At 38.1% G+C, this 20,815-nt stretch overlaps 1 protein-coding gene across 1 annotated transcript in view; it reads right to left on the reverse strand.

Annotated features, from left to right (window-relative positions):
• The window catches only part of MAN1A1 (mannosidase alpha class 1A member 1), a 164,039-nt gene that overhangs the window by 60,579 nt on the left and 82,645 nt on the right, over window positions 1-20,815 (reverse strand). The window contains exon 6 of the mRNA XM_085318760.1: window positions 6,180-6,274. Coding sequence (XP_085174886.1) covers window positions 6,180-6,274 — 95 coding nt within the window. The remainder of the gene's footprint in view (window positions 1-6,179; window positions 6,275-20,815) is intronic.

A 20,815-nucleotide genomic window follows, 5' to 3' on the forward strand; every position in this document is an offset into this window, starting at 1 on the left:
TCACACAATGAATCAGTGGATTAACCAGCACTTGAAACGGTAGTGATCAAAAGATGTACCCTTTGCTGAAATAATGATCTTTATTGTTGGTTACTTATGAATCAGTATGGAATTCATCTTCCCAAATCAAAGAAAGTCATTTTTTCAATTATTTGTCTAAGCTCTTCGTTAGCCAATGAACAAAGATCAAGCTCTCTAGAAGGCAATTATTTCCATCTCAAAACAGATGTTTTAACACCAAGCAAATAATTTTTAGATAGCAGAAGTTCAGCTGCTTCTCATTTTTTTGGGTCCAGAGCTAATACAAATCCACACTATGATCCAAACGCCTGAAGGAAAAAGTCTGATTTTAATTGGAGTGTTTTGCTACAGCGGAAAACTCAGTGTTAAACTCAACATCCAAGTCCTTTTAGTTACTATTACTGCTTTAATTTATGTCATCAGTAGAGTATTTCTCCAAACCATGCACAGAAAGCCTGTGCAAGTGTGCAAACTAGACTACTTCTATTTTTTCTAAGATAATATCAGTTCTCTCCTCTAAAATGATGCACAAGCTAGGTAGAAGGGATAAAATTAAGGGTACAAATGCACAATTTCCACATAGCCCTGTAATGTCAAATTGGGCAGATAATGTGAATCTCTCCTCATCACAACCCCTTTAGCACACAGATTTATTTTTTATTAAAGATAACCAGATCCAAGGAATAATTTTTATCCAACTCTGTAGTCTTTTCTTATATATATCCTTTTGACACTATAGCTTAATAGAGGAAATCAGAAAGTTCAAATTCATCATTCTGCTCAAATCTCTGCAAGTTTTTGTGACAAACTGGCTGAGTCACTAGGACAAGTAAAGGCATGAATCACTACCACAAGTACTGTTATGAACCATTTTTTTAACTAATATCATACAGAAAACTTGATGCTTAGTAAAATTTTGCAAAATCATGCAACATTCACCATTCTGGCATTTCTGATGATGCAAGTGGAATTAACCGGACAAAAATGGTTTACTAGATTTGCTTACTTGGATCCTTTCTTGCTTATATTTTCAAACTTTCTTAATGTATCAACCTTCTTTTACAAACTATATGGAATATACTCTTAAACACGTTGATTATGAAATTTTGGAAGAAGTCCCAGAACACAAAACAAACCATTTGGTTATGCACTAAAATCAGTATCCTTCTTTAAGAATACTAAAAAGTCTTTTCTGTTGAGGAAGGACACTAACTAGGTTTTGAAGGTCAACAATAAAGTGAGCTACACAGAAGACCTTAAACATGTTTTGAAATCAGGAAATACTTTGAAGCTTCTAAAATATTTTAAAACAAGTTCTGTTGTCKAAAGATCAACATTTCATACTTTTTTTTTTTAAGGAATCAGTCACATTTCCTGCTAAACGTAAGGCTCCGACAGGTAAGTTCCAGTTCCTTTAAATTATTGCACTTTAAAATAACGTCACTGCACCGAAATGCTTGAGTGTGAGCATCAGTACAGGACATAAAACCTGTGTCTTAGTCCCTGCGATAGCAACTGGGGCATTTTAGCTTAAATCCACCCCAGCAAGCAACCAAGCTCCGCAAGGAAACCAGCCTGTTGGGGGAGAGCCCTGCTGGTCTGCGGGCCTTGTCGCAGGAGAACGGGAATGCCAGCTGGTGCTGAAAGTTAAACTCCTCTGGCAGAAAAGCAAACAAAAACCCAACGCAGCACACGCAGGTTGAGAAACAYGGCCCGATAGGGAGGACTGAGGGGGTATCTCTCTCCTTGTTACAACGGGAGCGGGGAGAAGATGGGGATGTTTCTGCTTGCTTATAATCTCTCTGGTGGCTTCCAGAGCCAGGAGCAACTTCCAGGAACTTTTGCCCAACTTTTAGGCCTGTGGCATAACAAAAATATTTAAAAAAAAAAAAAAAAAAAAAAAAAAAAAAAAAAAAAAAAAAAATTAAAAGAGGAGCTTGTTTTAAAAACTTGCTGACAAGATCCCAATACCATAAATATTGCATTTTTGTTACTTTCATCCTCAGTTACCTACAAATGACTAACTAGTTTGTTCAAAGGATTTAGCAATTCCTCTGCTATCTCACTTGCAATAATGAGTTCAACTCAAGTCTGCTGTTTATGTTTAATTAATACAAAAGTGCAAAGCACAAAGAATTCTAGGCTGACTTCAAACGCAGCAAACGTGTTTATGATGAGTAAATGAATTAGTTCCTGAGGTTTGATTTTATTAATATAAATTAATCAGATTTATTTCAAACTCTTCTTTAATTTTTGATTTCTTCTAAGCTTCCCTGCTCACAGCTATTGCATCCTCACCTCAAACTGTCTCCTTCTAGGCAGAACTTCCCAAGGACCATACACCCCTAAGCGCTTACACGAGTTACTTTTGTCTCTGAGCCAGCAGAACAAGCAGAGCATTCCCCTAGCCATAACCTGCAAACAGGCTGCAGGTATCTGCCCCCCCAAAACACTTCCATTTGTTCTGTTCTCAGAAATAAAAGTGACATTTAGCACAGCTGAAAGCTTCTTTTTGCAAGAGTAAAGTGTAACTACTTTTCAAAAATTTAAGATGCACTTATATTTTATGCAATAGGTTGATTCTATGTAAAATATCAGTGAATTTAATTGCTAACAGGATTGCTATGTGCTAGCAGAGAAAGGAGAGTAAATAACCTTCAAATGCTGATTCAGCTGGTCAATTAATGGAGAATAAATATTTTAGGGAATCTACGTTCCTTCAGAGACAAATGCTTCTGGACTGCTTATTAGAAAATAGTAAGGTTGTATTACTGGAACTAATAGGGCTAAAAGAAAAGGATACAAGTCTGCTTTCAAAAGAAACAAAATTATATTAAGATCCAATTTCCAGCTAAACGAGAAGAAATATTGTTCAGGACACTGTCCTCAGAGACAGGAGTGGATTCTTGATTGATTGAATAAGATAATAGCAATCTAGATTCTTCTCGGTATTTCAAAGCTTGGCTTCATCACAGAAGCACAAGCTCCATACAGTCTCCTTTGTAAGAAGGAGAACTCTCCTGCTTCTCCTTTGTAGAAGTGAAAATAAATAGACGCATGGAAAGTTTACTTGGCCCCATGAACATGATTCAAGTTGGATATTTTTTAATATTACTTAACTCACTAAGAGAGAGATAATTTCAGGTTTATTTTATATATCTGAGGAAGGTATATTACAGAAATACCTAAGCAATCTGATTGCCCAGTCATAATTTACTTGAAGCTTTTAAAGAGAAAGAAAAATGAAAAGTTTAGTGTGAAAAAAGAGAGTTTGTCACAGAACACTGAGGGGCAGGAAAAAAAAAAGGAAAAGATTGTGAACTCGTGGTATTTTAAGAGGCTATTGTAGTTGCCTTTTCAGAAGCACTGAAGATTCAGACAGAAGACAAAATGTCTAAAGAAAAGATATGGGTGTAGGAAAGGAGGGGGAAAAGAAAAAGAAAGAAAGAAAAAAAAGCAGTCCTGCCAGCAAGTCCTTCTTATCCCAAACAGAAGACACCAACATAACCACCAAGCCACCAACTTGTATATGTTCTCCCAGCGCAGCCTCTGTTTGCACCACTGTTTCACACAGAATAGACAACAAGTGTAATACAACACTGGTTACTAAAATAAGTGAGTGATGCCTAAAAGGAACTTCAAAATTAGCAGTATAAGCAGAAGTGAAAAACAGATGCTGAAGATGGGCTGAACGTGCAGAGTAATATCAGGAAAATGAGACATATGGAAATGCAACCGAAACATTTAGAAAGAAAACCACTAATCTAAATACTTTAGAAGTACTTCAGAGACAAAAGAAATTCCAGTCAGAAGCAAAAGCACCCAAGAGATTGGCTAAGAACATAAGCTAAAGAATGGTACAGTAAATTTTTTAATATATTTGATAATTAAGGTTCCACAAATAGAAAGTAAGTGCTGCACGGCCAGCAAGCCATCAGGAATGAGGCAGGATGAAGATAAACTACGGAAAAGAGAAAGAGTACAAGACTTCAGGTGTATGCCTTTATCATGTTAAAACACATGCACACAGAAAAGCAAATACATACATTTACACATACAGGAAGCCAAGGAGAGAACAAGACTGGCCATGATAATACAGGAGAAGCAAAGAAAACAAGCTATTTTGTGAAGAGCATTCGCAGAGTGAAACAAATATCCAGCTCATCTGCTAATCCAAAAATAGTCATTTAAAAATAAACATTGACACCCACAATCTATTGTGAGTGTTCTCCAATTTGAAGCATAAATCAAAATAAAATCAAATAAAGTACTAATCAGAAATGAGGCGTATTAGATCTGTAATTTATGCAGGCTTCAGTAGCTTAGCATTCCCTAAGCCTGGATGACAGCATATTTGTTTGCACAGAGTATTACGGCAGAGTCATCTACTGAAGGTCAAATCTAGACAGATGTGCAAAGATTCGGAATGAATAACCAAAACCAGGGCATTTAATATAACACTTGCTATTACAGCAAAGGAAAGGATGCAGTTATCTTAGTAGAGATCCTCCTCCATTTTGGGGAAAGATACAGGAGGAATCCTTTTTTGTCACCACCTGATCTTGTTTGTGGTCTACACTTGGCAGTGTACCGCAGCATTTGTTTTGAGAAGCTAGGAACAAACCCACAAAGACCTACCAAAGAATTTGAACTGTTTGCAAAAACTGCTGATACACTTGGTAGACTAGGAAGGATTTAGATAACAGCTACATATAAAGACAGATTTTTTTGGCCAAAGTACCTTAATAATATTTAAATAAATTATATAGCATAACATACTGTTATGCTGCTGTAATCACATATGTATGCTAGAGGTTGTACTCAGAAGCTTTTGTAACAGCTCGGAAATAACCAGACAAAAAAACCTCGAGCCATTGCACTGATTTGGTAACATGCAGGTAGGTAACCAGTAAAAGCACCGGGAACACCATGAGGCAGCAGTTCACCAGCACCTTTAAAGATGAGAAAGTCCTGAGGAACTAACTTCCTCCAACTCCCAGCACACATGAGTGCGCGCGCACACACACGCGCACGCGCACATGCACTTCTCATCTCTCACCTCCCAAATCCTTTCTAACGTAGGTGGAAAAATAAGCCTGTCTAAACTGATACACCAGGGATTTTTGTAGATCTGGTTCAAAGCAGTTTATGGACAATTCTGAAACAAATACAGTCAACCGTGCAAGCATGCCAAGTATGTCCCTTTCTGGAAAAAAAAAAAAGGCATAAATACCGATCAAATAGAATAGCGGAAGATGCTGTCAAGCATGGGAATCACATAAACACGACACCAACACCACCACACACTCATGAAATTTCCCTTGATCCTCCCCGACAGGCAGAATTTCACGTTCTTGTGACGGATGATGCTACGGTGTTTTTTTTTGTTTGTTTGTTTGTTTTGTTTTGTTTTGTCTGCAGTAGTAGAAAAGTTGATGTGTCCCTCTCTATATAAACATAATCCACAAGTGTATCTTTTCCTATTCTTCCTCAGACAGCGCAAAGGAAACCTTTTCCTTGCTTTGTCACTGCTAGCAGGCCTAGTAATCCYGAGACTGACCCGGGATTTGCTGACGTTCGTATGGAGCCAGATACTGGAGGCCAGAGCTGCTCCAGGAAAGCAAGCATCTCCTGCAGCAAACACCTGGCCGTCCTCAAAGCAAAACTGACCAAGCCAGAAACTCCTAAGGACACAATGCAAGACAATGAGTCACTTGCAGCAGATGTTATTCCTGTTTCTTAGGACACGCTGATACTACATGTGAGAACAGGTAAAAATCATAGTGCTTTTCACATAGTAGCTTAACTGGCAAGAACCCTTACTCTTCTGGAGTAGCACATCTCCTTTTGCAACTACYCTACCTGTAACAACACTAAAACCGATGGAAGACTTCAGGAAAAGTGATGAGCAACATGCTAATTAACAGAAAAGCAGCTTGTTCCGAGGTGAATAAATGCATAACTATATGCACTCTTGTGTGTACAATGTATATTTATTTAAATTTCTTAACTTAAACTATAAAACCAAGGATCTTTAGCATAGAAAGACTCTCTTTAGAAAGACTAAAATAGTGAGTTAATTGCAATAGCTTTGTGGTTCAGACAGGATTTCAACCAACTTCTTTATATTGCTCTAGTCATCAAAAATTAGATATTACCTCTTAATATTCAGTAATGCCCAAGGTATCCCAGTGGGAGTATTGAAAGCAGGAAGCAATTTCTCTCCAAGTTCCACTGCTTTCTTTCGGAATATCTGAAAATTAAGAAGAAACAAAGTGTTGGAAAAGACAATGTTGCCCCCATTGAATGATTTTTAATGATCCTGCTGTTGAACGTGCAGTACAAAATCATCCCAGCACAATGAAGCAACCTTGTTTTTTAGTGTAATATCAAAGAGGCCAAGAAGTACAATCATTTATCTGCTATGCAAAGTAACAAGGGTAGTGGACACCACAGAAAATGGAAGAACTCATCCAACAGTATTACCTAGGAAAGCTATCCAGATGACATGCRTCTGGTATGACCAGCAACAAATCAGAGTTATATATATATTGGCTATACTGGTTTGTGCAGAACTGCTTGYGTGCTGCTCCGTCTGGCCTGGCTGGCATGTGGCAAAAGCAAAACAAACACAACCCACCAAAAAGCAACAGAAAAAGGCAGCACAATGATATTTTTGCAGCACCGCGACTGAGTTACTAAGTAGTCTTTCTGGACTCAGCTGGCGTGGCAGGAAGACGAATGGGTATTGATGCCATGATTAGCCCCCAAAATGGAATATTCCCCTATAGACAACTGAGAGTTATGCTYATCCTTAGCATTCAAAGAAAGTTTCAGCTCTCATCCTAAAAAGAYGAAGCAGAAAGACCTCAAATGCTTAACATCTGCCCACAGGAATTACATACAATTTAATATAAGGAACTTTTATGTTCCAGGTAATAGCTGTAAAGCCAGAACAAAGAGGATTTTGCTCTCTTCCAACTGCCAAGTTAGCTCAGGTTACATTAACCTGACTTTCAGAGCAATGACCGCTCTAGTAAAAARAGTTTCTAATTAGGAACAAAATTGTTTCAACTTAAATATAGAAACCTATTTAGCGATTACAATGTGTGGATGTTCAAGTCCTATTTGCTGGGAATTGCAGTGGGGTTCTGTGCAACACTGAAAGGAATTATCCCAGGTGTATTAGCCAAAATAGCAAAGTCACCTTCATCCTTCTCTCATTCTAATAACGGCTCCCTTCAATTCATTTCTTCCCCTCARACATATTTATGATGAATTATTTATTTACTTATTTATTATAAATCATCTTGTACATGCAATGCACATCACAGTATAGGAAGACACATTAGAGCAAATTTTCACAGAAGGAAGGAAAATACACAGGAACTCTGTTCATATGTTTATGTAAATGTAAATAAAGCTATTTGCTGATCAAAACAACATAACAAGAAATTTCTATACAAATAAAATGCAAATTATAAGAYTGCACTTTCTAAAAGTCACTTTGTGTTAAGGTTTTTATTATTATAAAGTATTTGATCAAGTGAAAATTTGAAATTCTGGGATTACCACCTTACCATAACTACTGTCCCACAACCATGGGACAAACATGTTACCATAACTACATRTATTTTACCTCAACTGCTACCAACTACTACAATAGACTATCTCACAGTTTCTTCTTATGACACAGGATTTAAGATTTCTGTGACAATAACCCAGGATTGGAATTACAGCAGAAGAGATTTTGAGATTTTGAGTGAAGTTTAGTAATTTGTTCCTGTTTCTGGGGCCACTTTACGGCTGGAGTCAAAAAAATGAAGCAACCAAATCCTCTTGTCTTAGTGCCTTTGTATGTCTGAGTTGAGTACATATGAGTGCTGGGAGCAATGTGAAGTAAAGCAGTARGGAAAATGATTTGCTTGGAAATCCTTCCGTAATCTATGTTATTTCTGACTTCCCAGAGTACCAATTGTGTGGATTCTGCCAAAAATTAGTTATGGATTTGTGACCTTCAGACAGTACCTAATTTGGTCTCACCAGGGGGTAACCTTGAGGGACACCCAGAAAGAGTAGCTTGTGCAGAACTTCATTATCCCTGAGCACAGAGCAAACTTGCACAGAGCAAATGACACTAACTCTACAAGGAAAACACAGCCTTCCTATGAGTTACACTAAGCAGTTGCATTTGTTCATGTTGATCCATCAAACCCTAACACAAAATTTTGGTCTTCCAGCACTAGGGAGGCCTCCTCAGCCTTTCACAGCATAGGATGTGATTAACTCAGCAGTTCATCTTAGCATCTCTACTTGAAACACTGAAGTACTAACAGGAAAACGTTTTATGATGAACTTCCTGAGCAATGGACACATCAAGAGCCTGAATTCCAGCAGAAGCACTTATGGTGCAGTGTAAGACCCATCTTTTCTCATATCTGAAGGAGGCATTTTTTTTTCTTTTTTTTAACGAAATGTGATTAAAAGTGGAGACTGTCAGTGTCAGATATACTCTTTTTAGACATGTATTTTGGGACAAGAGGAGATGTCCCTTTCAAAAGGCACATAAATATTAAATTGTAGTACTGCCAGCAAGGCAATGACCCAGACACAGTAAGTGCTGTAACTTATGCTTTTTATTAATCCTTCATCATTAAAAAGATTATATGCAAACTCAGAAAGAGCAATTCTAATAATGGCTTTTGGACAAAATGTAACATTTTAGTATCTTAATTAAATAAAGAGTCAATGTATAACAAAAATGCTTTAATTTCAAATAAACTCTCACCAATTCAATTCCATTGTATTTATATGACATACTAAATTCTTTCAAAAAAAAACTTGTCTACTTTCTAAGCATGTCAAAATTAACAGACATTCAAAAATAAACAAAACCAGTATCAGGTGGTAAGGAAATATTTTTCCACTCATGGATAGGCAAGAAAGCCGTAAGTCAATCCTGATAAGGACAGTAGTTTGAAAAAAAAAAGTTACATCTTCAACTTTAGAACACACAATAAAGTTGGATTTTCTAATTAATTTCTTTTCCAAAATGCGTATCTTCCAAAGCAGTAAATAATTTGATATATAGGAATCTTAAAAAAAAGCAATTAGAAAAACAGAATTTAAAAAGTGATTTTTAAACTCTCATGCAATTTTGGAACAAGTCCTGAGCTGACAATGCACTTCTTTTTCACAACAGAATTGCAACAGTTTATTACTAAAAAGTCAGCTACCAATATTATTCAATTTTATCTCTAAGACTAATTTAATAAGTGAACTACTGACTCCTAAATTACTACCTAATGTCAGTAAAACAGTATAGGCAAGAATGACAAACATTCAACAACATTTTGTGAATGATTGAGCATTCTAAACTGAAGRAACTTCAGCTAGAAAAATAATCATATTTCAGTAAGGGCAAGAAGGTGAAGATTAATAATAGCAACCACTTTATTTTTCAATTTGCAGCTTTAAYAGGGTTAAGCAATAGTAAATCGCTGTCCCAAGCCGGCACTGCAGCTCCCCTTCCATCCCACAGCCCCCTGTCCGCAGCTCTCCGGGTTAAAGTATTTCTCTGCTCAGGCCATAAACTGCTTCCAAGACCGCTACGACCTGCTCACACTTCACCCGCTCTATCATACCTTCTGTCTAGATCACACGCTTTTTTAGGTGTTCTTTATCTGATCTATTAGCTGCCCAGGTAATACAATAAGCAAGCAACACCGTGCTCAATCCCTTCTCTTAAAYGGAGCAGTGAGAGGGAAGTGTTACTACTACCTTTAAAAACCAACCAAACCACCAAAAATTGCACTGAGGTTTCACTGTAACATAATTATTTAGCACATTAAGAAAATTATTCTAAAAGAAACATGGTGATTCAGAAAAAAAAGAGTTAAAAAGTGTTAAAAATACATGATCAGCACATAACATTGCAAAGTTAGGTATGCTTTTTAAAGCATTTTTCTCTAGCATCTTTGTCAGAAGACAGACCACAAATGTGACATAATCTCTCATTTTAGACTCAAAGTGTTATTAATATTTTTTAAAAGCTTCACATAAGATCTCTAACAATCTTTTGTATTATTGATTCTCACTGTGTGAGCAAGAATAATTCCTTTCTAGAATAAGTGTATAGACTCCTTCACACTACCGTCCTACTCCTAATTAAAATTAGCATAAAATTAGACACCAGTCTATACAATAGATTACACAAAAAACAGACTAACTACATTTTCCATTGAGATGCATATTTATAGCAGTAAGCAATTAATTTTTAGTTAAAATAACAGCAGTGTCATCTTTGTCCTTTTGGCTACCAATCTGAGACACCTTAAAAACTCAACCCTTCCCCYCCGACCCTGCCACCGTAACTCCCAAGCAAGCAATTCCTTGAATGACATTTTAGGACAGCAATGAATAAACAAGGAATCAATGTCACTGCTGTGCACATTCAGCTTTCCTGTTATTGTCCGTTCAACCCACAGCTAGCGCACATACCAAGCCCAGGGAGCTCATTCATCCAGATTTTTTTTTTTTTTTAATACACGTAAATATTTTTGGTCTTCATAAGAGATAAAGTCCGGAACTGATGCCTTTCCAGGCCTCTACCAGGCATAAGCTAAAGGAGGTGTGCTTCTGCAGGACATAGTATGCATGCGTATCACATCTGCTTTACATGCAGAAGGTCCTGGGTTCAAGTCCCAGTGGAACTAGCACCAGGAAATCTTTGGGAGGTTGGACTAGATGATCTCCAGGGGTCCCTTCCCACCTTACTGATTCTGTGTGATCATGATTCCCAGCGCCAAGAAGTCATCTGCTTCCTCAGTAGGTATGTTCTGCGTCTTTCATTCTAGTAGCATGGCTATACTATTACTGAAAAAAGTAAGGAAAGTAACCACATTTACGTATATAGTACTTCCATCAGCAATTTTCCTGAAGTCTTTCTTTTCTTTTTTTTTTAATAAAAATTTCCTCATTTCTCTCTCAAATGTGACCTTAATTCAGTGAAGCGCTCTTGCTTAGAAAAGCRCTTTGGGTATGGGGGTTTTGTTGTTGTTGTTCTGCTTACTTTGTGTCACTGATGGAACAACAGAGGTTTTGGGCATAAACCAGCAGACAGAGAAGAACTTTGAATGAAACTTTGGCCATGAATTTAATGAACTAAGTTTTCCAAATGCCAGCTTAATTTAAAGCAGTTACTTGCATTCTCTACACAGTCTCGTGGAATGCAGCGTTTTGTGCAACTTTCTTCTATTAATGGCTTTCAATGAAAGGTCTTTGTATTCTAAAAGGGAATTTCAAAAAAGGTCAGACTTTCAGAACTGCACTGCTCATGTGAGAAGCCCCAATCCAATAAGCAGTGAGCTTTACTCTTACTGGGGAAACAGAGAAGAAAGGGTTTGCCTACAAAGACGCAACTGTAGGACTGAGTCCAGAGCTGTCATTTGATGCAGTAGTGACTTTCATTATAGCGCAGGGACATTATCTCCTCTGGATAAACAAACACATTTCCTCTAGCTGGAATGACAAACTCCTATGAAAATGCTAGATTACCTCATCATAGATGTAATTGCTGTTGCTAATCAGGAAGAAAACAAAACACAGGACACAACAAAATATATTAAAATTTTGTACGGGGCCCATATAATTAACAAATAGCACAACATGGTCTATTATCATAAAATAATGTCCATAATTCTATCTAAAAAAGCATTCATATAAAATCTAACTAGAAAGATGGGGTAATTGTGTCCTTCATATCCAGATGGGTATACCCACCGTAGCATTTGATATAAACAACATTCACAGAAACATTTACAGCATAATAGCGAAACCAGAAGTCAAATTTTAGCAGTGATCAGAGGAAACAATCCTAATCCTTTATTATTTTTTCGAATTGACAAAGACATTTTCTCCGCATTTCTTATTTTGTCAAATTAAGCATTGTTCACTTTTGCATTATATTTACAGATAAAAACTGACAAGGCAGTAAGTAAGATTTATTGCTTTCTGTGCTGTACCTGACTGCCCTTCCCAGTAGAGTAAGGAATGAATATTTCAGTGCAAAAGCAGGAAATGAGAGCAGAAAAATGAGCAAGGACAGACTGCTTCACTTCTCTTCAGAGCACTAAACAGAAATCCTTTCAGTGGAAAAAAAATGTTGATTTAGGTTTAAAACGACCTGCTAACAACAAAGGACTCTTTTAAAAAAAAGAGTTTGTTCTAACACCTTCCTCGCTGAAAGACAATCCAAGATTTTTGTTATGATTGTATCTTTTTTTATCTTCACCAGGAACGCTTAGAAAAGCTCTGAAGATGTTTGTGCTGCACTTGAAGTATCAGAACACTTGAAATTATGTAAGCTGAACTATTTGACAAGCTTCAGTGCTAAGTGGTATAACACTTAAGTGCTATATTATTTTAAATCATTTCCTGTAACGTATTTCCAGCGTTTATGACGCCTTTATAAGTTACCCAGTTGCTGACATTAATTCAGCAGCAATTACCGCTTTCACAATTGCTGTTACCTTGGCAGGAACAGGTGGTTTCRAGTTTAATTTCAGTCAATCCTTAATTACCTCCGACTGAGCCAAGTCATTTCTRGATTAGCTGTGCTACGTGGTGTGAAGATGGTTAACAGATCCGGAGACCCAAGCTGAGGTGCGGCGTTGTAGCCCGTGCTAACGGGAGGAGTCCAGGTGGGCTTCACCTGGGACCTTCTCGGCTCGTAATAAATTTTATTTATTGCACTGCCAGAACCAGACGTGCTGGAGAGTAAATTTTGAGCAATTTCTCCGGGGAATAGGTTGGGTCCAAGTCAGGCTTATTAGTTTTGGGTCAGCCTTGGTCGTGCTGGACCTGAAGGGAAGCACACGTGAAACGCCACGGAAATGCAGGGTGCTGCTCAGGCCCAGACGTCCTCCTGCTGGGAGAAAGAGGATCGCGCCCCAAAAGTGGGCGGCTCTGCCCGAGGGTGGACGTCGGGTCGCTGAAGACAGAGCAGAGCTAACCGGCATGATCGCACAGGGCGATGCTGCGGTCGCAGCCCCAGTTTTGGGAAGGTTTCTGGTTGGCAAGCGAAGAGTTGGCCCTCGGGAACATCATTTCCATAAAAGCCCAAAGGCGGGGAGAAAGCAGGCGTTAGCTTCTTTCCAAAGGGAGATTCATCGCGGCTTGGCATGAGAATTTGGATGGGTCAGAACAGCATTGGTTTTAAGGAGATTTTAAACAAACAAGCCGACCTCCTTGCAAATCAGCAAAACTGAGTGGCTACGGTTTCGACTCCACCAGAAAGCCGGTGGGGGGAAAGTTCGGAGGGAACACGAGCTAAGCTGCTAGGCAGGCACAGGGCCACGGTGGCGTTGCTAGCAGAAAGGAAATCCCAGCAGAAGGACTAGACTTAGAAAGACCCAGTTTCATAAATGAGCTCTGTCATTTCCCTCTTATTGAACTCCTCATCCAAGCAGCACTAACTTGCATCCACATCTCTCTTGCGCATGAGAATGGTGTCAACTGTGTGAAGCGAGGAGGACGCTACATTTAACTGTCATCCATGGGCATGTCTACAATCGTGCTCAACATCTACTGCCATAGAGGGCTGGGCTGGAAACATGTTAAGAGACAAATGGGTATCCTGGTTTCCAGGAAAGCAAATCGAGGAAATACAGACCGGAGAGTCAAAGCGGCCGTTATCCCAATCCAAGGCCAAAACTGACAGCGCCTAATACTTTTAACAAGATCTTCAGAAGAAGCCCCAGATTTGTATTGGACACAAGAGATTAAAAGGCATTGGAGAGCTCAAGCCTTCGGGAAACCCTGGGGCACTTAAGATGATGCGTCTCTTTGAGAAGGTGCACAAAACCTATCCAACTTTTGAAAGCTTTTGATCTTAGAAGTATGCAAAAAACCTTACTGGGCTTTGCGATTGTGAGGTAGCCGGGAGCACGAGCTTCCATTTCCAGAACGTGTCAGCACGCCAGGCTCTAGTACGTAGGCACTATGCTACAGGATATGCCAATCTAATGGATGGAATATCCCAAACTGAAGAGCATGAAAAATATCTGTTATCTTACAAAGTAAGCTAGAACATACATCAGGCTGACTCTTTATTGTTCTGGAGAAAATCTAATGCAAAAAAAAATGCTTGTAATTCTACAAAAAAGAATTATTCCTTCTTTTATTTGATTGTCCTTTTTTGTTATGCTTTCACCAACGGCAATAAAAATTGATTTTCTTTCTAGCTGATCATTGTACTAAACAAATCACACAGTACCATGAAAGACATCTCCTCTACCCTGAAAGGCTATACAGAACTTGATCAAATGGAAGTAACGGGATCAGTTAGATTTCCACATTTAATCCAATATGCACATAACTTTCAATTTATTTGTTTGTTTTGCTATGTGCATTAGCTAACATATAATTGCTTCAGTTGCTTCTTAACTAAAGAGCTTCTAAGAAGATACATGGTGTTCTAAAACTTTACTTTAGGAAAGCCAGTAATAAATGGTACAAAATCTCATGCAGAAAGAAGGCAAGGCATAAAACTAAGAAGTATCAATGTACAGTAACACATGCACCTCTGACTTGTACTCAAAGTTGAAATGAGGGAAGGAATTGCTCAATACTGTAGAATTAAAAAAATCATAAGGGAAGAGTTTGTTCCAGTTATATTATTTCCTTGTGTGTTACTTACATAGCTGTGTATTTAAGATTTCTTAAATGCCAAGAACAATTTAACAGAAAGAAGTTTTAGACTTGAAGTGAAAGAGTAACTGCTAATGAATCTATTAATTTCAAAAAGGTATTAACTTTTTTTAAGCTTATGAATACTTGGACAATTAGAAGTTAAGCTACAACTCATTAGTACCTAGAAAGCACGTGAACTGATCATCGAAGATCTCTGGTGAGATTAAATTCTGGTGTTCCAGAAGTTAGCAAACCTTAAATATCTGTAATAAAAGTAATTCTTTGAGTACAAAAGCCTTTGAGAATTCCTCACCCCAAATGCAGACCAACTGTGTGCTGGCATTTCGCTCTTGAGGCCCAGATCTCAGGTATCAAAACTCAGGCTGTCAGAAAGCTATACTTAAATTTTAAGATTCTAGAAATGCCACACAGTTTATTTATGATAATAAATATTTATGATAAATAAATGATAAAATAGCTCAGTACTGATAAATCAGTGTCAAAGATTTGGGATGCCATTCTTATATTTTGTCAGAAATAGAAATGAACCACTGAAAAGTCTGGAATCCCAAGTCTCCAGCCCATGTTTCTAGCAACGGCAGATGGCAAGCTAACAGCCATGAAAACTGTCAGCGCCCATGACTGAGGATCAAGCCTAAACCTGAAAGCTAGTGCAAGTTTTAAATCTCTAATTTTGCCAGATATCCAGCAGGGTCTGAACCCACCGTTTTTAGCACAGTACATCCCATTTGAGAATCCTGGGCAGCATGGACTGAAGCACCATACGATTGCACAAGCAGAGGATGAACAGACACTGTCCCATAAAACCAACTCCTCACCACAAGCAACCCTTCCCCTCCCCCCAAATTGCCCCTAATCTGCAGAAGTCTGATATTTAAATGCTTGGATACAAGTGAGAGATAAAGAGCTTTGTCATTCCTAGAAGCAGCTAGGGAACTAGGGATACCAGGCAAGTATGTCCAAAGCTCAAAATATACAGCATATATTTAGAGTTCAGTTGTTCTACAGTTAGGGAAGATAATATATGTATTTGAAAATACACTGGATGTAACATAAGTAAACATAGATAGAATTAAAAATATGGCATACACAATGGAAATTCACTATATTGTGAAGCAATACAGAAAACATCTGGATGTCATCTTAGAGGTTTGTGCTTTTCCTGATTAAGGAAACAGCTGCCTTAGCAAAATTACTCATATCCACCAGTAATGAGGAGTATCTTTTAGCACAATTCCTCTGTTAAGCCACAAGCATCTGCTTCCTAATTTTCTTTTTATTTAATCTTGTGTACCCAGCCCAAGTGCTGTAACAACAAATTTAAATAGCTGCCTCATTTTACATCTTGCAAGCTATCATATCTAAACAAAGAATAGCACTTTGCATATGAAACTCTCCTTTCAAGCAGGTGACCGTTGAGAGGTGATTTGCAACCCCATCTGTGTGAAAAGGGGGGTGGGCTGGAGAAGCCTAATAAATGTTGCACGGTGAATCTATAATTCCATCCTTAATACAGCATAAAGTGCTAGCAGAAGATTCGTTCCTGGCCTTGCATATTTAAATGCATCTTTTAATTCCAATACCATTAACTGATTCACTGTAAAGTAAGCTCCCAGACCACTGCAGCAGGCACATAAAAGCTAAAATCACTTTGTGCAGGTAAAAGGATGTTTCATTTGCTTTTCAATGTTACCTCAATAGCAAATGGAGAGCTGCTGTTTAAATTTGAGGCCAGCTTTACATGACACTTGTAAGCTTGTTCCAGTTGCTGATGGGAAGAGTTTTAAATGATGCTTATTAAATAYACAAATACAGAATCATGAACAGGATACTGAGTATTTCTACTTTCATTATGCTTTCACTTCAGCTTTTTTTTTTCTTTTTTTCCCCCAACTTAATTTTGTTATTGGACATTTTACTCCAATATCAGAACAACAGTTTAATGAACTTGTACCTCAACTGCTGGGACAGTGGTGATCAGACTACTGAGCAAGCAGCAGAAGTGGAATTTCTCTGTATGACTCACTAGATCTAATGGTGATTACTTAAAAAAGGGTCAAGGTCTCCCATATTCTGCCACCTTCCCTACATYGAGTACTAGCAAATGGGAACGTGCACAGCAAATCTTATCAGCTTACTAAGCTGATGGAAAAAACAACACAAAACAAAACCCAGCTACTCCACCTCTTCATTCCTCTCCTCCTCTACAGACTCCTCCACCTGAGTCTATGTTCTAAATCAAGATTGGTCAAATTGACCAACTTGAGAGAGGCCAGTGGAGGGTCACTATGCAGGAGAGAGGGCTGGAGCACACGATGTACAGGGAGAGACGGAGGGAAGCAGCTTTTTGCTTAGCTGGGAGAAGAGAAGGAGAAAGGGAGMTCTAGCAGCAGCCTTCCAGCATGGAAAGGGAGGTAGCAGAGAAGATGGAGACACACCGTTCTCACACAACGAAAGGACAAGAGACAATCATTGCCACTCACAGAGGGGCTTAAACACATACAAAAAAATCCCKTATCGTGAGGAGTCAAACACAAGAACAGTGACCAGAGGGGCCRTGTAACCTCTATCACTGGAGGTATTCAGTGGGACGAGGTCTAAGCAACCTGATTTAGCTTTSAAATCACCCCTGCTTTGAGAGGAGGTTGGACTAGATGACTAGAGATATTTCCAACCTTGAATCTCTCTATCCTTCAGACATATAACAAGGCTATCCTGACAAACTTCCCYCACATATTAGTAAAAAACTCCTGCAGGTCTCACAATACAGAGACCCCCAGAACTGAAGTCCCATAGAGATGTTCACATAAGGTTAAGCACTAGTGATTTCGCTGAAGATCATTTTAGTCGAGAGAAAAATAAAGCATCTTGAATGACTGCATATTCCATTACTGGTAGCAGCTGCGGGAAGGGATAATGAAACATTTAAAACAAGGAAATTTTCTCTGCCTGCTACCACCTCAAGAATTTTAAATCAGGTACTGATTTCAGCTGTTTCTCTCAACTGGTTAAAATGTACATTGACCGTGGCTGTACTGTCTTTGCCACAGCAAAGACCTCAGGGGAATTAGCACAGACTAGTTCTTGGCTGAGCTCAGGGCTCGCTGCTGTGGTGAATTACGTTTCTGCTGCAAAGCACTTGACCTCTGCCAYTGCCCTGAAAAATTCAAGTTTTCTCCTGTTTTATTTTACTAAAAGTTCTCTGGATAGCCACAACAAGGGATTATTTTACAGTCTGTTTTCATTAAGCTGGAGGTGCAAGTTGCATGTGTTGTGGCACACCATGAGGGCACACACAGGACAGTGTCACAGGAGAGTCCTAACGAAGTGGACTGACAGTAACATGACTTTTGTCCAAGCTATACCTTGTAAACACACAAGTCTGTGYCCAGAGTCTCCTCTTGTAGGGAAGTAGTGACTTTAGAAAGGAGCAAGCAGTAAACTAATATACATGGAATGCAGCTGATAAAAGAATTAGTGCCAAGGAGCAAAACAGGGGGAGTCCAAGCTGAAAAGTTTGAGTACCAAAGTTTTGAAAATAAGTTATGATGTCAGGCACAGRATTACAGAGTACAAGATTTTACATAGTCTTCGTTAAACAAAAAGCTTAAGTACTCTCATTTGCAATAGCTTAATGCTCTTTAGAGAGATGCTCTGTTCCTCTTGATGCATGGGTAAGTCCACTGACCATTAATTTGACATGTTCATGCATTCAGAAGAATAAATTAAAAATTACTCCTTTGTTAGTGTTCTACTGTTCAAACATATATTGAATACAACGAGTATTCAGTGGAAATTTATTTTTATATTAAGGCTGTCTCGTGTTTAAACATTATTGTTATCTCTGATACTGGAAACATCATAAATATCTTTAAAAAAGGTTAGATAGTCACAATTACAAAGGTAATGTTACTACATTAGATTTATGGCATGGGTCACTGGAACAAACCATTTGATTATAAAACTCTGTCATTAATCTTTCTCTGCTTCTCTGCCTCAAGCAGCGAGAGATTACTTCTGTTTCACTTTTTTATTTATGGAAAGGGAATCAAGAGTTTTTACCTGTTCCAACTCTAACGTTAGAACAATAGTTTCTCAGATTACAAGTGGACGTTGATGACTGTCACACCTKCTAACAACGTAGAAACTATTTTTCTTATTTGTTTTGGGAAATTCCATWAAAACAATGGGGTTTAGAACATGTCAGTCAGGTTAACTCAACCTGTATCTGCAATTCTGTGCAAACAGCTACTGATTAAGCTTGATTCTATGACGAGAGTTTTGTAATGCCAGCAGTTGCATTGATTATGCTTTTTTAAGAAGTTACTTCTCAGAAGAGAGGAATGTTAAAGTTTAGYTTATTTCTTAAATTCTCTTCTCCCCAAGATTTCTGGCACTCTGCTGGCTATTTATGTAAGTAATATAACAAGAGAAGACTTCCTTTGTRCAGTAGAAAAGGAAGTGATGATTTCTTAACTCAGTACATTCCTTACTGTTGAGATTTCTCTGAAAGACTATAGTTACTAAATTGCCTGATGAATAACGAGCACATTCAAAACAAGCCTAAATAAAATGTTTGTATATTTTCCTTAAATTAAATATAAGATACGTGAAGTCTCTTGATGTTCTTTTAATGTAAAGCAAACAGAAGGCTTCAAGAGAGGAGACTAAGTTAGGAAGCTGCATTTATGTGGTAAGCTAAATCATCAGGCAGACTAATTCACTTCCTTTCTGTTTGCTGTAAGACTGTTTTCTCTTACCGGACAAGCCATAAAACTGACTAAAATATAAGAAGGCAAACAGACATTTCCAGTTCTTAAGAGTCAGAAAGAAGTGCTCTGACTGAAGAGTAGCGCTGCCAGCAAGTCATAAATTTATGAGCAAACCAAGAGCTTTTCTGAATTCCCTACAGTTAATTTTTTTCTTACCATTTAACCTGAAATTCATTTCCATAACTAAACAACAATGATGTGTTCCCCCCACAGATGAGCACTACATGATTTCTGAATGCAGCTGAACGTTGGGAGGAAACAATGGTTAGAAATATCCATAAAGATTTCAAGTACTGTATCAGCATTTACAGATATTATGTTGCTTCTCTTTCCCATACTCAATGCAAGTATCCCAAAATACTCTCACTTACCATCTCCTCTTTGACTACAGAAAAGGAGAGCTCTTTTGTGTATGTTGTACCTTTTATGTAAAGTATTTTTAATGTTAAAAAATGCATCATGATCTCAAATTCTACACAAATTCTGTTACAGAACATGCCTGTCAGTCAAAAGGAATTGGGGAGTTTCTTCCTGAAATAGGAGGAAAATGCATTATCTGGCAAACAGAAAGGAAAGGAGGAAAATAGAGCATGAGAGTCATGCAAATTCTTTTTTGGCTTTCCCAAAACTCATTGCATGGCTCTACTGTTTTATTTTATTGRTTGACTGCATACTTTACATGGGTAATTCTAGACAGAATACTTTGCAGGTTTAATGTATATGTATACGTATGTATATGTTGATATGTAAATTAAAATATCATAGTAACTTAAGTATATTTCCAAGTTGGGACTAGACATAGGAAAATCTTAAAAGCAGGATATACAAAAGGGCATTTTAGCAGCACCTAAACTCAATTCTTCTATCGCCATCTGACACATTCCTTTAAGAAGGAACCGGTTGATCAAGGAGTTGTTCCACTGTCTCAGAAAACCTCTTGGTAAGGCAGCTAATAAACATATTAACACACATCTTCCAAGAAAGGCAGAAAAGCTGATGGCATTTGACATCAGAGTAAGTCTCCCCAGATGAACTGAAAGCTTAAGGCCACCTCCACGGTTTTCTGTACCGATGTGGCACTGTTTGCCTAGAACATCCCAGCAGGTATTGATCTTGCCTGGAATCAAAGATGATGACTTGTTCTTCCCTCTTGAATATAAATGAAAATAAAAGCGATTCTGTAGAGAAAAGACTGAGCATAGGCTGAATGATGTTTGTAAGAGAGATCCTACAAGCAGCAAATGCTGATGAGAAGGTTTGAGTTATTCACTGGTTTTGCATGATAAAAGGAAAAAGATTGAAATTGTCTG

Source organism: Rhea americana, unplaced genomic scaffold, assembly GCF_003343005.1.
Source record: "Rhea americana isolate MKP2758 unplaced genomic scaffold, rheAme1 scaffold_117, whole genome shotgun sequence".
NCBI lineage: Eukaryota > Metazoa > Chordata > Aves > Rheiformes > Rheidae > Rhea > Rhea americana.